The following is a 26326-nucleotide window of genomic DNA, read 5'->3' on the forward strand; positions in this document are numbered from 1 at the left end:
ACACTTAGGTACCTACTTTGTTTTTACTTATATATTTTTTCATTGCGTTAAATATAGCAATCTACTAAGGGTACGATTACAGAATCGATCACCTAGGGATGCTAAAAGTATTAGGAGTATCGAAATTAATGTTATTAACACACTATACATAAATGCATAATATTGCAGAAACCTAACTCTAATTATATTCTAATCATATCTCATATAATTTACTGATTAACAAACATACGCGGTAAACAAGTTTAATAAGTCGGATTATAATTAACTCGATTCGCGTCGAAAGATCACGAGACCTCATCATGTGGACGCACAGTGATCTTTTAAGGGCAAGCAATCCAATGGGGCCCAAAAGATGTAACAATTTAGCTGACAAATTCTTACATTAGACGTAAACTATAACTCCAAAGGCAGCTAATTTCAAAATGGAGGCTAAGGTCCCACAAAGTGTCATATCTATAGCATCTTTAATCCATCTTATTAGTCTCTCTCTGTCTCTCTCTCTTTGATCCGTTCAGTAATTTTCTCACGACATCAGGAATTTCCTTCACATAAATAATGGCATTTATCAAATAGTACTTTTCCTAGATTCACACGATTGTAGAGTTCGGCTTCACCTATGCGAAGGTTAAGAGATAAATAAGTAGATATTCGATCAACGTGGAAAGCATTAGGGGAGGCCTATATTCAGCAGTGGACGTCCTATGGCTGAAGTGATGATGATGAAGTAGATATTTGGTTTTTAACTAGGTACTTACTTTAACGAAATATCAATTTGTGACAATCACGTGATAGATATTAAGAAATAGCATTAAAGAAGTTCTCAAACGATAATCAAATATCGTTTGGTTTCATCCGGTTTGATGAGTTCATATTAATGAGTAGAAATATTAATTAAAACTATGCTAATAAATGCAACACGTGCTTGGCACGTGCTATCCTAAATTATATTTATATAAATAATTTGCGATTTTGTTTCTCTTAGAGACACGAATTATTATCCTGAAATTGCCACCACGTTAGTAAGCAAGAAATCTAGGTAGGTACTTAATTTAGTTATTGTTAAAACAAGGAATAAATGTACACATTTAAAGTTCAATAATTCTACCAAGTGTGATTTCACAAGTTTACTCTACGTGCCTCTACATTACCTTACAAATGATTGCTTAGTAGTTATTAATTATGAATGGATGGATTCTTTCTTGAAAATGTATTTACCTAAGAGTTATGGTAAATGTTAGTTTTATGGTTATGGTTTTAGTAATTAAAACCTTTTGTATGTAATTATATCAGATGTATTTGTAACACATGTGTAAACTGAAATGAATAAATTAAATTATTTGAGCGTCCAATTAACAAATAGTTGACAAACACCTCCGCTGACCTCCGTCCGCTCACGGAACTGACCTGCGATACCGCTAATCTAGAGGCCGTGGTTGTACCGCCACTAGGATACTGGGTTAATGGTAGCGAACAGGTTTATTTTCCACCACAGTGGTGATATTTGGATGTTTTTCCTTTTGTTTAGATTGGTAATTTATTAGAAGCCATGACAAATATTCATATGCGATGATGACCGATAAATTTTGAAAACAGAGCAGATATGTAATTTAGGAGAAGGGCTTGGGCTTTCTGTTCCTATTTCTATCTTTTCTATCCCTTATACCTTAAGCTTTTATTTTCTGAGACCACATGAACTTTACTCTTATAAGTCTGTCGCCATAACAACAATGTTAACAGCATTGTTGTGTTCCGGCAGTTAGAGGTAAGATTGTCAGTTCCTCCGTGGTTGAGGATTCCGGGTGAAGCTCGCTCCCACCTTCGGCCTGATCGTCACTTACCATCAGGTGAGATGCAAGACAAGAGCTTCCTCGTTGTGGATAAAAAAATCAAAAGAAACAAAATAGATGCTATACAATGACTAACTTAATTTTGGTAGTTGACTTAAAACACACATAAATACCTACTCCAATACTCTTTAATTCAAATGATATTAAAGAGGTAGGTAGGACACATATTTAACCACACAACAATAGGAGAGCATAAATAATTGAAATCAATTATCACACATTTTAAGCTTATCAAGACAAATCATACATTACACTATAATAAACACTATAGTAAAATTCCAAATTATAAGAGCATATTTAATCATCCTGTTAACATTAGTTGAGTAACACCTTTGCTCACGGAACTGACCTGCGATACCGTTAGTCTGGAGGCCACTCCACTAGGATACTGGGCTAAGTCTTATCAGGGATCCGGATGTAGGGAGGACATAACCAGTATCATATTGAACTAATTAACCTACCTAGATATTGAACTTGGGAATACGCCGTTAGATTTAATTAATTATAGTTATAGGTAGAAGATAATTAGATTGGTACGAGGATATGAAACTCATGGTATGGGGTCCTATTGAAGCCACGATAGACGAACTGTGAATGTGTCCGACTGGCCCACTTGAGATCCGAGAAACGCGGGTTCGAATCCCACCGCCGCTCAACTATTGTGGTGAGTCCACTCGTAACACATTTAACTTACCACGAGTAAGCTAAATATGGTAACGGGAGTATTAGTAATTTGTGCAAAAACAAATTACTAAAAAATCCAGACGCATTTTGACTATCAATTTTGTCGCACAATCATTTAATTTTCCAATTAATCTTCTGCAACAAAAACAGCGATAATCAAAATGAAACAGTCTCCACGCGAATCAAATAACAAATATTGCAATTTTTGACGACACAGTGATATTAAACAGTTATCTCCATAATACATAACACCAGTGATTGTTTAGATAACATTGTCACACCCCATTCGCATCCTCATACTTTCTTCACGTGCACCCAAGAGTGGGTGTGATGTGCGCATGATTCGCGTACAATGTGCAGTCGTAAAACTTTCTGTTTGATAAGATAATGTGACACTTCCATCGAACTGTTTGTATGCTCATACAGGGTAAAAAACTGGAGACATGCACTCAGAATGGTGTTTTGAACCCGGGATTATAATTATTTTACCTTTTCTTGGTTTACCGACGGTCTTTTTTACTTTTTTTTCTAACTCTAATTCACGGTGTCCACTGTGCCAGTAATTCATAAAATTACAGTTTTTATTTTATTTTCACTACAGAAATAACTACCACAGGTTTTCTCAACTTTCGTCAACCTGCAGTATAAATTACGTATTGTTTGTTTACTCCACATTTAACATCGTAAATGTTATCTTAATCAAACAGTTTATTTATGTATGACTAATTTAAATAGTTATATAGACAGTGTGACTACAATGTCCAAGTTCTGCCCGCGATTTTCTATTTTTATGATTTTTCAGGCAACTTTTCCAATCTTTCTCTTCATAAAAATATTCCTCAGATTTCAACAAATAGTTAGTTAATTGATGCTTCATCAAAGTGTATCTTTTTCGTAGTCAGGTAGATTCATTACATTAGTATTAAATAATCTACCTGACTCGACTCTATGCACTCGACTGCTACGAAATGCTACGAAGTTACGAGTACTACGAATTTTCAAGAGTCACTTTATGTTCCATGCTTAGGTTCCTTGTAAATATTGAAAGTTTCATATCTTTCATCTCTATGTCATGTATACGAACAACATCATTATGCTTATTATTAAACATAATAGTTAACACACACATTACATCATTCACCCGAACAACAAGTTCCGTAATCCGTTAGACTATTAGTAAACAAGATAAACAAGATTACATAAGAGACACATCTATTTTCATGACAAAGAATATATACTATACTCGTACATACGAGTACTTTACAACTTCAGTTTATTACCTAAGTAGTAATTTAGACAAGGTAAGGTAAGATAATGGACTAATGAAGCCGATATCGTAATAATGCATGTATCTCGTGGATCTAAAGACAATAAAGATCCAGTATAATGAAAGTTAATCAATCAAAGATTTTAAATCGAGTTTCTAGCGTAGAAATGTATTTCGTCAGTCATATAAACCACTGTTATGAATAGCAACTTAAGACAGGTCACAATGTGCGTGTCGACCTAAATCAAATGCTGTAGTAGAATTGTGAGGCTTAGAAAGATTAAACATTGCGGACAAAGTATAAATTGGCAACGGTTATCACTAGATACTATGTTAATTTTGCAGTCAGCAATTAAGTAACGAAAACGTTTGTTATCATCACAACAGTAATAAAAATGTAAATATAAAGCGATCACCAAAAATGGGGTTTGAGAAGCATGTAACATATGTAAACAACACATTCATAGATAATTTATTATCTCTAAAAACATAACATTGCGCTGTATAAACAAGTTGATATATGTAGTTAAAACTTGAGCAGGCAATCTGAATCGAAGACTGTAAGGCGGTTATCACACTGTGCCGTGCTCCGCCGCGGAGCGCGTGATTTTCATATAAAAAATTACGCGCGCGGACGCGTTGTCAGTGTGAAGTGCCGCGCGTGTTTTCTATACAAACTGTGGTACTTGCATACAATGATTAAATCTGTCGCCCCGCGCTCCGCGGCGGAGCGCGGCGCAGTGTGATAACCGCCTAAAGAGTTTATGCAAGTGGAGGGCGGGCCGCGAGCAGCCCAAAACAAAACAAAAAGCATTCAGCGGCGGCGGGCTGAAGTTACACTCCGTGCAGTCCATCACTCGATGCTACAATCGAGTAATCTACTCGATTACTCACCGATTGCCCACGATTCAAGATCGGCGGTAAGCACCAGTTGGCACAATCGATAGGCCATTCCCATTTTTTTAAGAACCCGGTGAATTTTTTGCCAATGTGAAAAACAACTGACATGTTATTATAGCCGCTATGTCAAGGGTATAATGCGTTGGGAACTTGGGATCTTGAGTTGTATAGTGTGGTGAGCTTGTAAGCTTAGCCGATGTCGTTGGCAACCAAGATGGGTGCTTTGACACGTGACATAAAACGATATTTACGAGACCGAAGTTCGCGAGTCGGGATGCGACATGCGAGAACGTCACGAAACGCGGAAATACGGCACGGCTCCAACGAACGATTTCTATTCATGACAATTTTATGTCGGGGCTTCAGAATGATGTATTCGATACGTTAATTCGATAACTCGCTCCGTCGGGTACTCCACGGCAACTTGAATTGCGGCTTACGAGTTTGAAAATTATTTGAGACTTGATTCAAAATCAAGCTTAGTACTTATTCCAAACTACGAATAAAGATGTTTTTTTTTTACATTTTTTTACAATCATTTCAGATTTTTTTAAATATCGTTTTGAGAGTCGTTTCATTCTACGGTTTCATACTTACAGCTTATTTTTTGATTTTATGGCGATAAATGTAGATATGTAACTTTTAATTATTAACAATTAATTATTAACAACGTGGTGATGACTTATCAATTGTAGTTCGGAGCCACTCAAAACGACTAGCGATTTCGTGGGTAATTTAATTACGGGCATTCATTATGGCAGCTTGACACTAATGTGCCCAAGTTTGCCGCCTCGCCGGCTGCCGATCGGCCGCCCAATGAAGAATGTTCACTAATATTGTTTTTTAACTTTCTGTATTCTCTGTTAAAAATAAAAAATACACGTGAAAGAATTATTTCGATACGTCAATTAGTTTCCAAGATATTGAATTTTAAAAGTGCGGGCGGCGGCCGACCCGCCATTTTATGCGCGTGACGTCATATTACAGTGACTGGCTCATATTTGTATGGGTGGAATCTTGCAAGCTGAATTAAGACCCACTTCCAGGCAACCGATTAAGCTGAAATTTCGCAAACTCATGTGATTTGGATGACCATGCAATATTATGATGACATGGAGCTGATCTGATGATGGAGCTGGAAGGTGGCCATAGGAACTCTATAATAAAACGACTTAAATGCATCGAGTTTGGGCTCGATCGTTTTGTATTGATGAGTATTTTAATTCTATATAGTAATCGGGGTCTAATGATGGAGCTGGAAGGTAATTCGCAATAAAACGACACAATCGCATCAAGTTTGGGTTTGGTTCAATTTTAATTTCTGTGATGGGTCTGGGTGTTAATATGTATAATAAGTATGTATTTACAAAAAAAAATTATTTAAGTATGTTTATATCCATTTTATAGAGAGCGGACACTGTGAATGTACGTCACTCGGGGTCACGTGACCGTCGGCGGGACTCAATATTTAAGCGAACTTTGAATGCCTATAAAATCATAACTACTGGGTATTTTTGAATGAAATAAAAACTAATGTGTTTGTAAATGTAAAAGCTTAACTGTAACATAGGTTTCAAGTAATTTTGCATACCTAGTAACATTCTCAATTGGCAAGTCTGAATTTTCGTAGCTCTACTAGCCATTTTGTTTGAAACTTTGTAGAGACCGTTCGCTGCCTTATTATGTATTTAACTGGCATGTAATTGTAGATGTATTTTTTTTAAAGAAACTATTATTCATTCGTTTGTTGGATTTGATTGAGAATTTATAGAGACCGGTTTTGATCAAGAACTTTTGGATAGGCATAATATAGTCTCACAATCTCACATGAACAACTGGCGTTATCTTAACTTAAGCATTAAACATAGTAGTCTTTTTTTATCTTACTACTAAAAGTACGCGTACGTATTCGGGTATTAGAGAGTGATAAAAGGTAGAAGGTGGAAGGAACTTAAGTGGACTTACACGTTTGCATCTATGATTAATTTGTAGTGAAAACTACGAAACTGAATCAGCTTGCAAAAGAAGTTGTAAGTTTCGCCTAAATTATAGCTATAAGTTTGCGCGATTCGTTTTACCTATCCATGTTTGTCTTGCAGGGGTTCCAAATCGCGATTTGCGTTCCGTCACAGTTTTCATTATTCGGCGAGATTATCATTTCCTCGTAAACGTTTATGGTGCCCCAGTTTGTTGTTTCCCGGCTGCACGCACAGTTTGGGATACAAATTGCTTTCTTTGGGACACAAAATGAACCTGTATCGAACTATACAGTGGGCATAGCATATCATTAAAGTTAGCTAATCATAGGGAGGGATAGTTATGCCCATGTTCTGATAATATGCTCGAAACTGAATGCAATTTTAGGCATATGCCTAACATTCAGACCTGTGTAAGCAAGCGAACTAAGGAACGAACGAAAACGTTTAAAATATGGGCATTTTCCTGCAACTCTACATATCTTTTTCGACCGAAGTTTACGTAAAAGTACCAAATTATGGGTGGGTTATCCACCCTTACTGTCAACAGGCGTAATAATACAAATTTTGATCATACACCGTCATAATATTTTGCGTTAGAAATCCATAACAAAGGGTGATGATAAGAGAGCATCAAGTCAACGGCCGGATGATGGCTTACACTGGACCACGAGCAATTTGCGTCACGTTTTTAATCGAACTTCAGTTATGAATTTTATTACACATCGTATTTTTCTGGAAAGAGACACAAGACAAGTGAAGGCAGTAGACGTAGCTGCGTAGGCAGAATTTATGTAGAAGCAGCGAGAAAGAGAATCAAAATCGAACACAGATAGATTAGAGCACACGAATCACTATTAAGCAATCCATGACATTAGTTAATATTGGAAAGTTTTTTTTTATTTACTTATGAAGAACTCCATCAAGAGTATGGACAAGTTTGATGTTAGATACGTTTCAAAACTAAGTAAGGTAACTTTTTCAGGTGAGTATTGACTTTGATTTATTCTGATAGGTACATGACTTTCAAAATTCAATATAAATAAAAATATACTGAAAATATACTGATAATGATTACCATATAAAGTAGGATTTACGTAATCAAAGGCTCAGACACTTCATTATCAAAATTATTTTATTGGGGGTATGTAGGTAATCAGTAAGAATTTTAGTTCACGCTTACCGAAACTCGTTACAAAAACTTATCTTTTTTAATAGAGAAAGTGATGAAATGCAGATACGAAGACGTTTTCTATTGTGTTACCTACAAATGTTGGACTCACTCTTTTTATGCATCTACTCGTATAGGTAGCACAAACAGTTTGACGTATTTTGATCCACACTATTTGCACAACTTAATGCTTATTTATTTCAGTAACTTTTAAAATTTTTCAACTGTACCCTTCTCTCTTTTTAGACCATTATCAGTATTTCGAGGTCAGCCAGATACCGTCTAAATAAAACGGAGCGAAGTAATAACGGTGCACTGCAAATAAAAACACAAGATAAGATAAAGTAATGCACTGCACTCATTTCATGCACTGATTTTTTATCATTACGATGGATGACTTAAATAGTCATGGGGACATATTATGCTCGTATTCACAAACGATGCTTGCAGCAAATCTAACGGTAATCCTCACAGCAGTGTTTGTGAATAATTATGGGCGATAGATTAAATTGAAATGTAAAAGCGCTACAACTTAACCACAAGATGCACCTTTAATGCGACTTTGATTCGATGCGAATCGATAAAGTCTACAAATAATTTCGTTATCGCTTCGCTATGTCCAAAATTATTTTGATAGCGAAAATATTAATTTAGAGACAGTAGGATCTTCAATCCTCGTGATTTTTGTTTACATTCACCACAAACTGAAAAATGCAATCATAAATGGGTGTTATAACGCCTTTGATAGAGCAGTAAGTTTATTTACTCTCTTCTCACTCAAAATATGGTTGTGTAGGTACATTTTAATGACACAGCGTAACTTGGTGGCAAAATAAATTGATAGCGGGAAGATATCTGAATTATTTACAGTATCAGAAATTAAATTATCATGCGGGATTGTATTATCGGTCATCGAACTGCCGGCGACGCTAGCACTGACGTCGGCGTTAAGACTGGTAAGGACGTTACTGGAAAAATATTAAAATGTTATTATCATCATTCTACAAGACTATGAGTTCTAATCAGCGGTGTGTCATTTTGAATTTAACAAAAGTATGTGAATGACTTTGCAACTTTCTCCATGGTGTACCATACTACTGTATAAGACAAACGTAGGGGGTCGGATGTAGAGTCCCCTAGACAAAGTAGCTTTAGGAATTAGTCGGTAGCAAAACTACGAGTGCATACGTACCTTTTAGTGCCTACATACAAAACATACAAAAGTAGGTAAGTAAGATATAGAATTGAGTGTGGAAAAACTAGTGGTGCGCTTAAGCAAGATAAGCACATTTCTATAAAACGTACTGAAGTAAGTATTTATTCTGAGGTAAGGCACGTTCGAAGCTTGCCACGTGGCCTATGGTGGGCTACGGTGCAGGCGGGGTTGACTGACGTTTGTTTCGAGGAATGTAATTAAGAATTTGAATTTAAGTAGTTTGTGCTTTAACCTATCCGACTGCCAAATTGCTAAGAAAATAACTCTCTAATTCTAAAGGACCTAGGACCTAGAAACAAAAGCTTTGGCTGTCAAAATTAGTCAATATCAACCTGCCAATGATTAAGTAGGTACTGTTAATGTTACGTCATACGGATGAAATTAAAAAACAACTCATTTATCAGTACATAGCTACAAAGCTGTTTGGCATTGTATATCGCAAAAATACCAATGTTTATTAAATAAACAATAATTGGATAATAAAGAAAGTACGCATTAAGTCTTTAAGATAAGTAACTGAATTACCTACCTACCCACAACGAAGTACTTTAATCACTAAAAAGTAGGTTACCTAAGTACTTAAAAAAGAGTTCAATATCAAAGAAACATTATATTATGCCACTCCGAGAAACTGCATTTTTATTTGTTGGTTTTACTTATTATTATTCTGTGGTTCTGCCGCAAACAGCGACTCTACCAAACTTTTCATTGCCTTAATATTTGCTATATTACATTGCAAGCTTTTAGTTCCGCTTCAGTACTCGCTATAATATCGATAGCACTTTTCGCAAGTGATCCCTTAGGCAGATACTATCGCTATCTAAACATCACGTGGGTTCATAACAAGGGTGACCAGTCAGCCGTGACGTTATCAACCCCCTCAGAAATATTCGTAAATTTTTAAACAGTCCAGTCACCTCCCTCGAGTGTAGTGCACACTTGGTAACGTATATTTTTTATTCTTAAATAATTTCCTTTTATTTTTTTAAGTGCAATTTAACACTGGCTTACAGCAACTATTGCAGTTAAAAAGAAATAAGGCGTTTCTTTTTTGTTTTACTTACGCGTAATTTTTATAGTGTGCCAGTGTTCCAAAGTAAAAATAGCTTAATTTTATTATCTATCGAGGAAGTAAAACTTTTATTGATAAAACCACGCGTTATCCTGATTGCGTTGCTAGGATACACATAGTACACGCTGTAATCGCACGAACCATGGACTTTTTTGTTAAATCCTGCAGTGAATCATGGCTTTTGCACATTATTTCCGATAAATAGGTAAGACTTCATTGATGCCTTCATTCAAGACCTTACATTGCTATTTCCAAAGTATTTTGTTTACGTTAAGCTACGAAGTACAAGGTTAAGTTGGAGCTATTTCCATACATTAGTGCTTGGGTAATTGACCTGCAGTGTACCTGACCTACATAGTCGTAAAATTGTTTCACAGATAAAGCCAACAAGTTAGTTAAATTACTTAACATTTTAAATGATTTTTTTTTCACTGTACCTAATCTTATTGATTGTGGTATTTTGAAAGTCTCTAGTCTACTTACTTACTTAAGTACTTTTCTTAAATTATTCTCTGAGTTGACCTTAAAATATAGTATTACCTGTGATAAAGTATCCTTTTGATGTCATTTACCTGCTTAGGTACTCGTAAAAATCATTTTCCAACCACACCGCATAAATTACTTACACCAACAATAATCACAGGCTTACGACCTCAAAAGTAAAATACAATACACGTCCTTCCGATGGTTTATTTAGCGTTGAAAAGAGACGGACTTATGCACTTACCCCATGTCCTACTGAACAGCAGTACTGTGGGGGTGATAATTAGATGCCTAGCCCGATAGCCAGCCTTCCTTCAGCCTACCCCTTGCTTCTACATCGACCGCATTTCCATCGCTGTCTCACCACGAACAAGTCTTAACAGTCATATAAATCCTTTTTTTCCTATTTACTCACCGACTAATTTCTTTCGCATTTCGTGCTTACCAAGCATTTATCAAGCTAGTTCTAGCGCAAAATGTCTTTTGAATTTAAGAAGGCTCATCACCTGTATTTTGAAGTGAAACACAAAAGGAAAACGAAAAAGAAAGTGACTTTTCAGGTGTAGATTTGAATTTCCAGGAAAATTGTCTACATTTGAAGCTATTTCTGTACTTAATTGTGTGGTTGTTTTGTGGCAGTTACCTACGAGGGAAGGTTTGACTACGCCGAGGAGCGCTCGCGCTCCGGTCGGTAGGAGGACTCCAGGCACTCTACCACATCAACGTTTGAAGAAGGAGGTGTGTATGTAAATGACACTAATTTAAGGAGAGTGTTAATGTGTGTAACCTTCCTATGTGCTTGTTACCTAGCACTTCATCTTTTTGTGATAATTTCTGTGTGTAGGTAACTATTTAAGTAAAATCTGGGCATGCCAACTTACTAAAGTACGAATACTTTAAGTACATAATTACCTATATCTTTGTTGTACAGAAGTCACTGGAGAGCCCACCGGAGATGGACTCCCCAGTAGGCAGCCTAAACAGCGATTTGCGACGGCAAAATGAGGAGCTGCGCGCTCGTCTCGCCGGCGAGGCTGCTGACCATAAGCGCAGACTCGATGCCTACCGTCGAGCTCAACAGGGGCAGGCAGCGCTCGTGTCTAGGCTTCAGTCTAAGGTAAAGTATTAAAATTAACTGGAGTAAAAGAAAAGGTTTTTTTTTAAGACAGAAGAACTAATTTAATTTTTTTTTAAAAAACGTTATGGTTTAAAATATCTTGAACAATAAATTAAAAAACAAAAATGTTTTTTTTTTCGTTAACGTCAATGTCATATGTCAAAAAACTCAAAAAAATTGTTGTTTACATTTTTGAATGAACTTTTTTTTACCAATTTGCAACTTATTTTATTAATTTCAATACAAAACTGTGGCAAACCAAGTGCACAAGAATGTCAACTACATATTTTCTATGTGATGTAACCGTGTTTTCGCGCCAAGGTGCTCCAATACAAGCAGCGATGTTCGGAGCTGGAGCACCAGATGTTGGAGACGACTCCTCGCGACCCGTCGTACCGGCCGTCGAGCAGCAAGACCACCATAGCGCTGCCGCCGCCTATCCCGGCTTCTGCCAGCTCGTCAGGGTCGGATACTCGCCGGGATGAGAGGATCAATGACCTGGAGACCGCTCTTCGCCGGTTGGACGATGAAAAGCGCAAGTACGTGAAACTATGCTAATCCAAGCTCAAAGCTGTTTAGTTTATGCATGAATCAATGTACTAAGCCAGGGTCTTCTTTTTTGACTGCTTGGATAGTGAGAAAATATTTTTTGAAATATAACATTTCTGTTAATTCAGATACAATACAGAGTTATTTAAGCCTATACATAAAAAAAATATAAATCCATTTCCAAGCTTTAACTTGGAAAGTTAACTTATGGGATTATTACTACCTCTCATTCCCACCACTGTAACTAATTTGTAGAAAAAACACCAACCAGTGAAGGCCAATTTTTTTCAAGGGGAAAGTTAAATAAAAATTGCATCCAAATATTACTCAAATAATATTGTTTTTAAATGTTATAAAAATATCTAAAACAAGAGTTAATGATGTTACAAAAACATACAGGTGTGAAAAACTGTTGTCTCAAAACAATCTGCTCCGCGACCAACTGGAGGAGTCCCACCAGCTGAACGAGGCGCTGACCGGAGACCTGCAGAAGCTGACCAACGACTGGGAGGCGCTGCGGGACGAGATGTCCATCAAGGAGGATGAGTGGAAGGATGAAGAACAGGTATAAAATAGTTGTTATTTTTGTTTTAATAAAAATAAATTGTAACTCTTTATCACACAAAAACTGTTATAAGAATTTCAAAATTTGTAAGTTATTCATGTAATCTTGTTGTCAAAAGTTGGCCTAATAGATAAATAGTTTACTTGAATCCATACATAATGTAATGTAATACAGCATGTAAGAGAAAAACAGTGCACTAAATGTGTACGGGACATCTTAAATGATAGATTGCTTGATTGAGAGATAGAGAGTTTATTGATGATAACTTATGACTACTGATATTGATATTGATAATGATATAATGAGTACGCGTCCGCCGTGTGTCGGTGTAAAACGTGAACTGGTGTAAAAATGCAAATGATTGACGGCGCGCATAAGTTGACCTAATTAATTTATGCTATACAAACAAAAATGCACGGTTGCACCGTACATGCTCCCGGGCGAGAGATAAAATAGATGATAAAGTGATGATGAAGAGTAGAATGTTTTTGTTAGTTCAATGATATTATGATAATGATTGCTTATATTTAATAACAAGGTGATTCCATTCAAACTAAAACTATGTTAGTTGATGATATCACTTAGTCGTACACTTGTGAAAACGGGGGAAGTGGCTTTATTTTGCACTCGCGCACTTTCAACACTACCACTTTGCACTCGCGCACTTTGATATAAAGATTTAGAATTGTCAAGAACACTATCACTAGTAACGTCGTGAAGAGACAGCCGGGGTGCCGGGCGCGGCAGCTCCTCCGGCGGAGGGCGCGGCGCCAGGCGGAGGCGGCGCGAGCGCGCGCGCTTCCACAGGTATGCTGCTCCTGCTGCTCCAGCTGCTCCCACCAGAACGTAGATCACGACGTAATGATGCAAGTCGTGATTTGATATTTGATTCAGATCTGATTCAAGGTTCTCATTTTTCATTTGCTCGATTTGATCTCCGATTTCTTTCAAAGATCTCTGACGTGCTATCTGTTCAGTCTGATTGATCTCAACTTTGCTTACAGGTATAGTAAGGTTGATGATGTTGTTTATTGGGGGAATGTCGGCCACTACCAAATCGGGTTGTGTGTGCATTGTGTTTATTTGATGATTGTGTGAGTAGATCATGAATGAATCTCCCTTGAGTACACAATTACGCCCGATTGATAAGACACCGGCCTTGCTGACTCGTTCAGTTGTAACTTGACCGCTACACATTACACGAAGTGTGCAAACGTCACAACAATAGAACATGTAGGTATTGACTGTGTTGAGAGGATTCCACGAATTCTTACAGCTGTTCATGATAGTTTGACAATTGTCTGATGAGTCATTCTTGATACATAGATTTTGATCATTTTGCATGTGATAAACAGGACCTCGAAGTTCACAGAGTTTTGTGTTAGCCTCAGAATGAAGGCATGATTGTAGATCAGTCTCAGTTAATGGTAGGTATGAATCTCGTTGAATATTCATTGCTATGTAGTCTGCTATTGGTATGATACTGATTGTAGTTTTATCAACTAATTGAGGCACAGGTATAATCTTGTAGATATCGTAGCTCTCTCTAGTTAATAGTGGAATCTTGATTTCAAATAAAAGATATTGATTCGTAACTTTGACCTTGACCTTTAGCAAATGATACAATTTTGATACACCGTTATGAATATCGTCAATCGGTAGAGACACTTCTTTTGATAAGTGTCCGGATATTATGCTCAGTTCGTCTTTCAGTTGATCAGGTGATAAAATGTGAATATCAAATTTACCGTGATAAATGTCTGTAACAGTATCGAGAAGAATATTTTGTATCTTTTTCAGATTAGACAAAATATTGTTTGCTATAACAGAAGATAGAGTGAATTCATTGATAGCTTTTAACCTCTCCACCTCCTCTTTGATGATTAAGTTCTGTTGCTCTAGCCTGTTCAGATGTTGATTAAAGAGTTTGTGTTGTTGATCTATTGCTGTTTCTAATCGTTTCAAAAAACTGTGTTGTGCTTCTATAACTGATGTTTGGTTTCTCCATAGTTTTACGAGATGTTGTTGATTGTGTCGAATGAGGTCAATGTCCTTTTGATATTGTACCGCGAAATCATCGTCGAGTACTCCGAACAATGTATGTGCGATGGATCCTATTCCATTGATAAGCCCGCGACGTACTCGCCTTCCGAGCGCCGCAGACTGCTGATTTAGCAATAATTGATCATAGTAGTTTAGGTCAGTGCTCCCGTGATGTAATTGTAATAAGATCACTTCGCATTGTTGTTGCTGTTGAAGTTTTGAACAAATGCTATCAAGGTGCGTTATATATTTGTTTAGTAATTGAGAACCTTGCCAATACGGGTCCATGTCGTAGTAGATGATCATCTTCCACTCGTCACGGATGAGACGCATATTGGAGGTTTTGTCGAAATATAGGCTCTGACTGTCCTTGAGGTTTGTTATGTTATAGGCACCTTGTGATATTTGCAGCATTGTGGTCAGTATTAGTAGGGTATATGTGATGAAATTGCTGAGTTTGATTCCAGATAGCCGACCACCTCGCTTCTCTGGTTTTTGTGTTTTTTGATCGGTTTCAGTAGGCTCTTGCTGTTTGATCTCATCTGCTTCTGATTTGACTGGTAATATAGTCAATTTAGTGATAGGTCTCTTGGTAGTACCATTCTTGGTTTTGACAGTAACTACACGGACAAGCCCATCCTTACCTGGGTGCAGGTCAATGACACGGCCTAAGGCCCACTTCCCAGCAGGTAAGTTTGCATCGTGAATGATGACGATGTCGTTGAGCTTGATATTATCAGTCTGCTGTTGCCATTTGCTTCTGGCTGATAACTGTGTCAAGTATTCTGATTTCCAGCGTTTCCATATATCGCTGAATATTTTTTGTGTTAGACACCATCGTGTCCTTTCGTCCTTTTCTGTATCGACGATTGTCAATATAGGACCGCTTGATAGAAAGTGAGACGGAGTGAGGTAATTGATATCCTCTGGATCCTCAGTTATGGCACAAAGTGGCCGGGAGTTCAGGCAGGCTTCCAGCTGTGACAATAACGTTGTGAACTCCTCGAAGGTGAGTTTTTGTTCGCCGATGACCCTGCGAAGATGGTATTTAAGGCTTTTGACAGCTGCCTCCCAGAGTCCTCCCGCACTCGGCCAAGAGGGGGCATTAAAATGCCAGGTGATGTCCATCTCACTGATGTCTGATAAAAATTCGTTGTTGATGACTGATTTCAGATCTGCTATTTCCTGATTGATGATTTTATTGGCTCCGACGAAGTTCGTGCCATTGTCACTATAGATGTGACCTGGTGTTCCACGCCTCGCTGCCATTCTCTTGATAGCTGCTAAAAATGCTGATGAGGTCAAGTCTGACACCAGTTCAAGGTGTACAGCTTTTGTGACCATACATATGAATACTGCTACGTACCCTTTATAGGTTTTGATACCTCTTCCCTTGCTTGATTTTACGTCTACGTAGCCCGTGTAATCCACACCCATATGATAAAATGGCCTTGATGGATTTGATCTTGCTGCAGGCAAATTGCCCATGATTTGATGATGTTTAGTAGGGTTGTGTCTTCGACAGGTTACGCAGTGACGTAATAATTTCTTGATTGCTCTATTACCACCTAGTATCCAGTAGTATTGTCGTAGCCACGCTAAGGTGACACGTGCTCCTCCGTGATATGTCATTTTATGAGCATGTTCTATGAGAAGGGTGGTCAATCGACTGTCGTGCGGAATGATAAGGGGGTGCATCATCTCCTTGCTGATCATCGCGTTCGTCAGTCTGCCTCCCACTCTTAGTAGCCCATCTGAATCAAGGTAAGGATTCAGTGATAATATCTTGCTTTTTGAACTTGCTTTGTCAAATTTTTGTAAGTGTTGTATGTCTTCTGTGAAGCTTTGATATTGAATATGCTTGATAATTTTTAGTTTTGCTACTTGAAGTTCTTTTGCTGTTAAATAATTTGCTTTGCTTTTTTGCTTTATACGTAAAATGTATGCTAGTATTCGCACTGCTCGCGTGAAACTGCTTTGCTTGCTTATCAATTGTGTAATGATGTCATCGTCACGTATGCATGTTGTGACGTTCGTTTGCTTTGCTTTTTTGCTCTCTTCGTCGGTGACGTAGACCGGTCGATCTTTTACGTCATCTTCCACGAAGTCTGATAGCCAAGCTGGCCCGTGCCACCACAGCGGATGTTGATAAAGCTGTTCTGATGTTATACCGCGGCTGGCGCAGTCAGCTGGGTTGTCTGTTGATTTTACGTAGCGCCAACATTCAGCTGGCATCACGTCTGTTACTTGTACCACTCGGTTGGCTACAAAGGCCTTCCAGCGGCTTGAATCTCCATTTAGCCAGCCTAGTACTGCTGTTGAATCGCACCACCCATATATTTTGATAGTGTAATCTGCTAAGCATGCTTTAACTTTAAGCATCAGTTTTGATAAGAGGTGGGTTGCGCACAGTTCTAAGCGTGGTAGAGTTGTGTTTTTCTTTGGAGGCACTAATCTGGACTTCGCCGCGACCAGTACCACTGAATTGCTTTGACTGCCGTCTTGATTTTGTTTGACTATTTTACAATATATTACACAAGCGTATGCGTTGATAGATGCATCACAAAAACCGTGAAGTTGAATGACGTCATCTATGCTGCTTTTTAACCATCTAGGGATTCGAATCTGTTCTATGTTTTTTATATCCAATCTGATTTTTATCCACTCTGCTTTGATATCAGTGGGAAGATCATCGTCCCATTCTACGTTGTGTAACCAAATTTTTTGGAAAAGTAATTTTAGTTTTGTAATTATTGGAGTTAGCCATCCTAACGGGTCGAATAGCTTTGAAATATCTGATAATAATGTTCGTTTTGTTAATTTTGATTGTAATAAATCGATTTTGATGTCAAAACTGAAGTCATCTGATAAAGGATGCCAACGGAGGCCTAATGTTTTTGTCGATTCTTCGAATTTAAAATCGTAAGATTGATCATTGATATTTGCTGTGCTAACTCCTTCTAGAAGAGCTGGCGAGTTTGCTGACCATTTTCTAAGGTTAAATCCTCCTGTTGATAACAAATTGATTAAATCTGATTGTAATTGTTTGGCTGATAATAAGTCATGGCTTCCACTGATCAGGTCGTCCATGTAAAATTGCTCTTGTAGAACCTTGGCGGCTGGAGATTGATATTTGTGGCCTTCATCTTCGGCCAATTGTTTTAAAACCATCATGGCGAGAAACGGGGCTGCCTTTGTGCCATAGGTGACAGTAGACAGTTGGTATTCCTGCATGGGTTGAGAAGGCGAGTCTCTCCAGATGATTTTTTGATAGATTTGGTCGTCATTGTGAAGAAGAATTTGCCGGAACATCTTCTCAATGTCGGCTGTGTATGCAAATTGATATTGACGCCATTTGATAATTAGTGATAGGAGGTCTTGTTGAAGGTTGGGACCTCGATACATAACATCATTCAAGCTTTGACCGCTTGAGGTTTTTGATGAGGCGTTAAAAACGACGCGTAGTGCTGTAGTCGACGACTCCGCGCGTAAAACGCAATGATGTGGTAAGTAGACACCGGTAGTAGGTAGCGTGTTGACGTCACGAGGAGACGTCACTCGCATGTGACCCAGTTTGATGTACTCATTGATGAATGATTTGTATTCCTGTTCGATGTTTGGATTATTTGTGAATCTTTTTTCTAGTTGTTTAAATTGTGCCATTGCTCTTGATTTTGACTCTCCTAACTTTTCTGCTGCATCTGATGATAATGGTAATCTCACAATGTATTTACCATCTTGCTGTCGTTCTGTAGTGTTTTTGAAATATTCAAGACATTGAATATCTTCTTTGCTCATGCTCAAGTCTTCGGGAATGTCTTCTATTTCCCAGAAGCGTTGGATATCTTGCTCGTTGTTTAAAATAACGTTGCATTGATAAGATTTTACGTTACCACATAAAATCCAACCGAGGCGGGTTTGTTGTGCCACGGCTTGTGATTGATCTGATGATATGATACCGTTTAAGATGATAGACGAATAAACGTCGGCTCCTAATAGCAGGTCTATAGGCCGACTGATATAGAATTCAGGATCTGCTAATTGAATATTGTCGAGATGTGACCAATTCGGTCTGTTGAAAGAATGATTTGGTAGATTGTTAACTAACTTTTTCATTATGATAACATCTGTATTGAATTGATAGTCGCTAAATGCTGATGAACAAGTTATATTGATTACACCTTTGCAGTTGTTTTCCTTTGCTCCTACTCCAAAAATGACACCCTTACATCTTTGTCGCGGTAGCTGTAACAACTGCGCTGCTTTTTCTGTGATGAGTGAAGTCTGTGACCCCTGATCTATGAGTGCTCGAAGCTTGATAAATGTGCCATCGGCTGACTGTACTTTTACTGATGCTGTTGCTAATAGAGTTTCGGTAATGTCGTTTTGAGACACGTGTGTGGTGTTTTTCCGATCACACGTAGTCGGTTGCTTGACAAAGGCATCATGTATCAGTGTGTTATGCCGGCCTTGGCATTCGCGGCAGCGTTTGTCTGATATGCAAGTTTTGCCAAAGTGATCATAAAGGCAATTTACACATAATTTTAGTTTCGCAATAATGTTTCGACGTTCGGTAGGTTGTAATTTGAGGAAAGTGTTGCAGTGAAAAATTCCGTGGTGTTCATTTTTGCATAATGGACATCCTGTTTGAGTGACTTTTGCACCTAATTGAGTGCTTTGATTTTGATTGCTAGTAAATGATTTGAAATAATTATTAGGTTTTTTAAAGTTTGATGTTGTTTCAGTCGGAGATGTTTTTGATGTAGAATCTTGCTTTCGTCGTGATGATTCTAATGATGTAAATTTATTTTCTAAGAAGTTTAGAAAATCTGATAATGATGGCAAATCTCTTGGGTTCTTTAGAGATTCGATGTAATGTTTGTGAGTTTCGGCGTCTAATTTTTGAGAAAGAATATGTACTATCAAAGGATCCCAGGAGCTGATGTCGACACCCAGGTTTTTGATGGCGTTTAGGCTTTCGTTGGTACTGTCATACATTTTTTTGATGTGTATATAAGATTGTTGCTGAGAAGTTGCTAGATTTAACAGAATGTTAATTTGTGATCCAAAGATTAATTTGTTATTGTTATATCTGTGGTTTAAGAGATCCCAACAGACTTGATAATTGTCGGAGCTGATAAGTAAATGCTGTATTATTTTCTCAGGTTCTCCCTTGAGTTTGCTTTTTAAGAACTGCATTTTCTGCGCGTTTGATAATGATCGATTGTTATGCACAGCTTCACAATACAAGTCCTTAAATGATACCCATTGATGATAATTGCCGTTGAATGTTGGTATGTCCATTTGAGGAGTGGACTTCTCCCTGTGAGATGCTGACCACATTCTGCTATTGATTTCTTTTTTGATCTGATTGTACTTCTGCTCGTATTTGATGAAAGTTTGTTCATAATTTGTGTCTTCCTCGTACAACTCACTATCGATTTCCCAGTGAAGGTCATCAATAGCTGACCACCGAGAATTTAACGACCGTAAAATGTCTTCAAACTCCCACTTGTCGGTCACTGTACTGAGGTCTATGCTGGATATGGTGCGAGCAAAGGCTTTGAAGTTACTCTTTTGCTTTCGCAACATCTCGTCTAGTTTGCTATGGTTACCAGTAGATTGTTTTAGAGGAGGGTGTGAGCTATCTGATACTGATGGAAACTCAAAGGTTTTAAACTCTTGAGTCGGGGCGGTTGAAGGCTTGCCATGTCCTTCTGAAACCGATGATATTGGTTCTGATTGATCTACGAATCTTGGAATTGCTAAAGGTGTTGCTGGTTTGATAAGAGGTCTGTCCTCCCTTCTAGATTCAGAAGGTTGATAGGCTTGAATATAAGCGCGTGCTTCATTGTAAAATATTGATGTTTTCTCATACCAATTTTCTATGAAGTAGGCATGAGACTGATTTTCACATGTGATAAGTTGAGTATGAATTGATTGGAACTCTTGCCAATAGGCCTCTAGAGTATCCAACCTTTTCTTGATAGATTGGGCCGTCCTGCGATCGGCACCATCTTTTTTGAAATTGATAAGAAGCTGGTTGATGGCTCCCATGATTTGATTTTGATTGGCAATAAGATCCTCCATGATGATAAATGTAATGATAAGAAAATGGATAGATCTTACTTTTGCTGTTGCTGGATACAAGCTGACTGGCCTGCTCCGGTTGATAGCTGCTGCTGATTGCTGATGATGGGTTGATACTGCTGATTACTTAGTTATTGCTCTAAGTAATTTGCTGATGATGTTGATAATTTCGAAAATGCACTGCATCCAATGACCACTTACACGAGCACTATTACAGTTTACGCGTAATTGGCCCCGCCTTTTCGAAAGCTCGAAGGACCATAAGATGTACGGGACATCTTAAATGATAGATTGCTTGATTGAGAGATAGAGAGTTTATTGATGATAACTTATGACTACTGATATTGATATTGATAATGATATAATGAGTACGCGTCCGCCGTGTGTCGGTGTAAAACGTGAACTGGTGTAAAAATGCAAATGATTGACGGCGCGCATAAGTTGACCTAATTAATTTATGCTATACAAACAAAAATGCACGGTTGCACCGTACAAAATGAATTCTGCAAGTATTTAACTGTGGGAGAAAGGTGAAACATAATTTATTTTATTCTTATAGGACAACCAATATAATATCTTACACCATTAATACATTGCTAGCTAACATAAACCCCTTGCTACTGTATTTTCATTCCAAGTATAGGTAGAATTACAACTAGGGTAAACTGCCAGTCATTGGACACTTAAGAAAGTTATTGGACAGTTATTTACTGAATAAAAATAGCATTTCTATTTCAACATCTGAGAGATGCCGGCTGATGGAGATAAAATGGCGTTTTTTTTTAAGGAATATTCATTGTATTTGAAGGAATATTCATTTGTCCAATGACTGGCAGCGTCCAATGACTGTCGGTTGACCCTACTTACTACTACTTTATGGCATTTATAAACTTTATCCAGGCCTTCAATGACTACTACTCAAGCGAGCACAACCGCTTACTCAACTTGTGGCGAGAAGTGGTCTCGGTCAAGCGCTGCTTCAACGAGTTCCAGTCGAACACGGAGCGTGACCTGTTCCGTGTGAAGAACGACCTGGACTCGTCTGTTAGAGACCTGGTGGGAACGCTGGCTGGATACTCCATCAATGCGCATGCTGCTCAAGGATCTAGGGTATTTTATTTATTTTTAGCTATTACCAACTGATTACATAATATTATAGACAAGTTTAAAGTTATATTAATTTATTTATTTTAATATAAAATCTATATTTTTCAAAACCTGTATTAATGTTAAAAAAATTTACTAAAAGTTAAGTCAGAATCAGTTGTTACAACACACTGTTTAGTCAGAAATAAAGCTCCAAAACTCATATTGAACACACATCAGAACTTGTTTTAGTTCTTAAAAGTGAGGCTTAAGGCCGGTTCCCATCAAAACGGAGCGGAGCGGAGAAGAGCGGAGAGTGTCGGGCGGACGAATTTAGAAAAATTAAATTAAGCGTGACACAATTCTCTGCTCCGTTCCACTTTGGTAGAAACCAGGCCTATCACAAAAAATTTTTTCAACTAGAATCAACCTTTTAGCATATTTGATCAAAGCTTATTTTTCACTCTCTCTCTAGCCTATAGATAACCCTGGTCACAACCCATGTTACAACCCAGGCACCACCAACGTAGGCCTAGAAACGCTCCGAGTCGAACTTCGCGAGATGACCACGCAGCGTGACACGGCGTTGTCTGAGCTGCGGGAAAGAGACGCCCGCATACAGCGTTTGCTTGGCGAACTACAGGGGCTGGTGAGTTTTAAAGCCTGTGTATCACGTTCACGACGCAACCCTAATTGCCTAGAGATCTTGTGGGACAACGCAGCCGTCACGTGACACAGCGCTCGCTAAAATGAGGGACCCGTGCAAAGAGAATAGAGAAACTTGATGAGAAGAGATGTCACAGTTAGAACCCTAGCTTCACTACATTGTTGATCTAGCTAGAGGCATTGTGTTATTATACAGTTTGTCAGAGCCCTAGATGAAGGAGCGAGATGCGCTCATCGATAGAATTGTATGAATTTGAAACTGCTGACGCAGTACTCTCGAAACTTGACCTTCACTGGTTGGGTTTTTATTGGTGGTCAAGCCTGACTACAAAGAAGTTGCAGGGGAGGGAACGAGACGTGGGAATAGTCCCGTTTAGGTGCAGCGTCACGGTCATACACTCGCTTCACGAGGCGTGATATGACGCAGCGTGCGCAAGATGAAGAGAGCGAAGCTGTTTATGGAAGACGACACACTCATACAAGCTGATAACTGCGACATTTTATGTAGTTGTAATAAGTTCGACTTTGGAACTAAATGCTTAGTTATCTATTCTTCTTCACACTTCTTGCTTTCACGCCTAAACCACTGAACCGATTTTGATGAAATTTGGCATAAAGATAGTTTGAGTCCCGGGAAAGGACATAGGATAGTTTTTATCCCGGCTTTTAAAACAGGGACGCGCGCGATATTTTTTTTCTGTGACAGACAAAATTTCACGCGGGTGAAGCCGCGGGCGGAAAGCTAGTTTTCTAATAAAATCATGATATAAGTAACCGCTGATCTATAAAAACATAGGAGGAGCGCTGCGACTGCGCCGAAACGATGTGCTCGGAGGCGAACGTGATGCGTTCGGCGTTGGAAGAAGTGGCGCGTGCTCTCATACATGACTCCGAGGCTGACATCGCGCCCACTCACCACCACCTGTCTGATAGGTACGTGCTACACTCCATTGAGTCCAGTTCTGCAATTAACTTAAACTTCTCAGAGAGAATAGAAATAGTCATCATATCCAGAATATTTGATCTTCATTCGTTTGTTTGAAACAAATGACGTTCACTGCTGGACAAAGGCCTCCCCCGAAAATTCCTGCGCTGCCTGCATCCAGGTGCTTCACGCGACCTTCACCAGGCCATCGTAAATGTTATTCACACTAAACTTTGTAGTGGTGGTATACATTTAAGTGATTCTCTAGGGTGGTATCCAGTTTTTGCAAATAGGTTTAATACTTGGAAAATGACTTATTTATTTCCAATAAATTAATAAATTAATATTAATATTTAACCGCCTCTGTGGTCTAGTGGTAAGACCACCTGCTTCAGACGCAGAGGTCCCGGGTTCGATTCCCAGTGGGGGCAGATTTTTCTGTTCGGTTTGGTTGGTGGTAGGGCTTGTTCTAAGTCCGCCTGGCTAGCTACCACCATCTTACCTAAGTCTGTCGCCATAACAACAATGTTAACAGCATTGTTGTGTTCCGGCAGTTAGAGGTAAGATAGCCAGTTCCTCCGTGGCACGGTGGTCTGANGGTAAACTTCACTGCAACAAGCTTCAAGGATGTTGACCCGTAAGGCCACCATGAAGGACATGGAAGTTAAGTTGAGGCAGGCTCTCCTGGACCTCAAAGCTTCACGAGAGGTCAGCGACCAGCTTCTCCGGGAACGTGAAGACAGTGAACAGGAGATTCAAAAAGTTGTAAACAGGAACTCACAACTGAAGAATGAGCTTGCCGAGCTTCATGGCAAATATCTGGACCTCGCGGAACAATGTTTGAAATTGCAACAAACGGTGAATTCCTTCAGTGAATGCAACAACACTCATGAGCAGGCTTTGGATCGCATCCATGACCTCGAAAAGAGCCTATGTGAGTCACATAAAACCATAAAATCTATGGAGGAAGAAAAACAGGCTCAAGAATTCAACTCAACCGTGAGCTTGTATAATGAATTGATGAACAATGATCATGAATCGAAGAATCCAATTATACCTATAATAGACTTGACCTGTGATGTGTCCTGTTCCGGTCCAGCAGTAAAATATCAATTTAATAGTAATAATAAACTTAAAAAATATATTAAAATCAAGAAATTTATCAAGAAATGCAAAAAATTAATTAAATTTCAACGTAGTTTACCTAAACAGTCAATTCTAATGAAAGAAAAAAATCTTTTAAAAGAAAAGCTTAAATCATACAACTTAAAAATAGAACAAAACAAAAAGTTGTATGATGATAATACTTTGATCTTACATGAGAAAATAGATGACTTGGAACTTTATCTTAAACAGTTAATGTGTGACTCAATTACACTGGCCTTCCCGCAACTTCGCCCGCGTATAACATACAGTAGGGGGCAGAATGTTAAGTACCGGTATTCTTACTTCAGCTTTTGCAAGTTTAATAAATATTTCTTGTATTTTACACGGAAAGTAAAAACTGTTGCAGAATTTCTAATAGGTGGGGGAATATTGTTCCAGCACTTTGTTGCAGAGTATCGGAAACTACCCCGGAATGCAGCGGTTTTGTGTGTGGGGTACGTGAGACGATCGGCAACTCGTGAGTTTCGCTGGGTGAAAGTTAGCTTGTCAAAGAGATATGATGGATTCCGGCTCCTGATGATACCAAATAGCAAACCCGCGAAATGCACTGCACGCTATATTCATTAGATCACTCTTGTTTAGATACGGAGTTACGTGAGCCCTACGGGGAATCGGGAAACAAAACCTTGCGCAGGAGTTTTGGACTCGTTGGATGAGATTCTTGGTTCGACCTAGAAAGGCATCCGCTGATCGCTGTATCTGCATAGTTCAGCTTGGATAATATTAATGACTCGCACAGATTAATTCTAAGTTCAACATTCAGGTATTGCCTTATCTGATAAAGCACTTTCAATCGATAGTAGCACTGTTTGACAATGTTGACTATGTGGCTTTCGAACTTTAAATGACTATCAAATAGGACACCCAGATTCCGAGCTTCGTTGACCTGTTCAATTCGGTTATCACTGATTTCGATTTCCGGCTTGCTAAGGGTGATTTGCTTAGTTTGTGTTTTTGTTCCTAAGATCATAAACTTTGTCTTTGATGGATTCAAAACAAGACCGTTCGTCTTCGACCATACCGCAATCTCTCTAAGATCCTGGTTTATCTCATCTTTAGCTATATCTGTTTCGCCGGGCTTGAAAGATTTATAAATTTGTAGATCGTCAGCATAGAGATGGTGCCTGCAATTTTGAATACAGTTTGGCAAATCAGCAGTATAGAGGATAAAAAGAATAGGACCAAGTATAGACCCCTGCGGAATCCCCTGCAGAACCGGGCGCGTCGCAGAGCATCTTTTAGTGCCATCAGACATAACAACCTCCACCTTTTGCGAGCGATTTGACAGATAACTAGAAAACCAACTCACTGTATATATCTTTACTAAAACCATAATACATCAGTTTAGCCAAAAGCAACGAAATATTCAATGTGTCAAACGCGCGGGAATAATCAAGTAATACCAGGATTGATCCCTCTCCCACATCCTGCCCTGCAAGTATGTCATCAATCACATCAAGGAGTGCAGTCGCCGCACCCCTGCCCGGCCTTTTGTTTGTGAA

The 26326-nt window shown here is 38.5% G+C and overlaps 1 protein-coding gene across 1 annotated transcript in view; it reads left to right on the forward strand.

Moving 5' to 3' along the window:
• Root (ciliary rootlet coiled-coil, rootletin) overlaps positions 1-26326 on the forward strand; it is a 62462-nt gene that overhangs the window by 5272 nt on the left and 30864 nt on the right. Inside the window, exons 2-8 of the mRNA XM_028319588.1 lie at positions 11256-11354; positions 11548-11733; positions 12055-12272; positions 12682-12847; positions 21881-22090; positions 22542-22715; positions 23529-23665. Of these exons, the coding sequence (XP_028175389.1) occupies positions 11256-11354; positions 11548-11733; positions 12055-12272; positions 12682-12847; positions 21881-22090; positions 22542-22715; positions 23529-23665 (1190 nt within the window). The remainder of the gene's footprint in view (positions 1-11255; positions 11355-11547; positions 11734-12054; positions 12273-12681; positions 12848-21880; positions 22091-22541; positions 22716-23528; positions 23666-26326) is intronic.

This window comes from Ostrinia furnacalis, unplaced genomic scaffold, assembly GCF_004193835.3.
Source record: "Ostrinia furnacalis isolate ACB-3 unplaced genomic scaffold, ASM419383v2 OfSCF7285, whole genome shotgun sequence".
Lineage (NCBI taxonomy): Eukaryota > Metazoa > Arthropoda > Insecta > Lepidoptera > Crambidae > Ostrinia > Ostrinia furnacalis.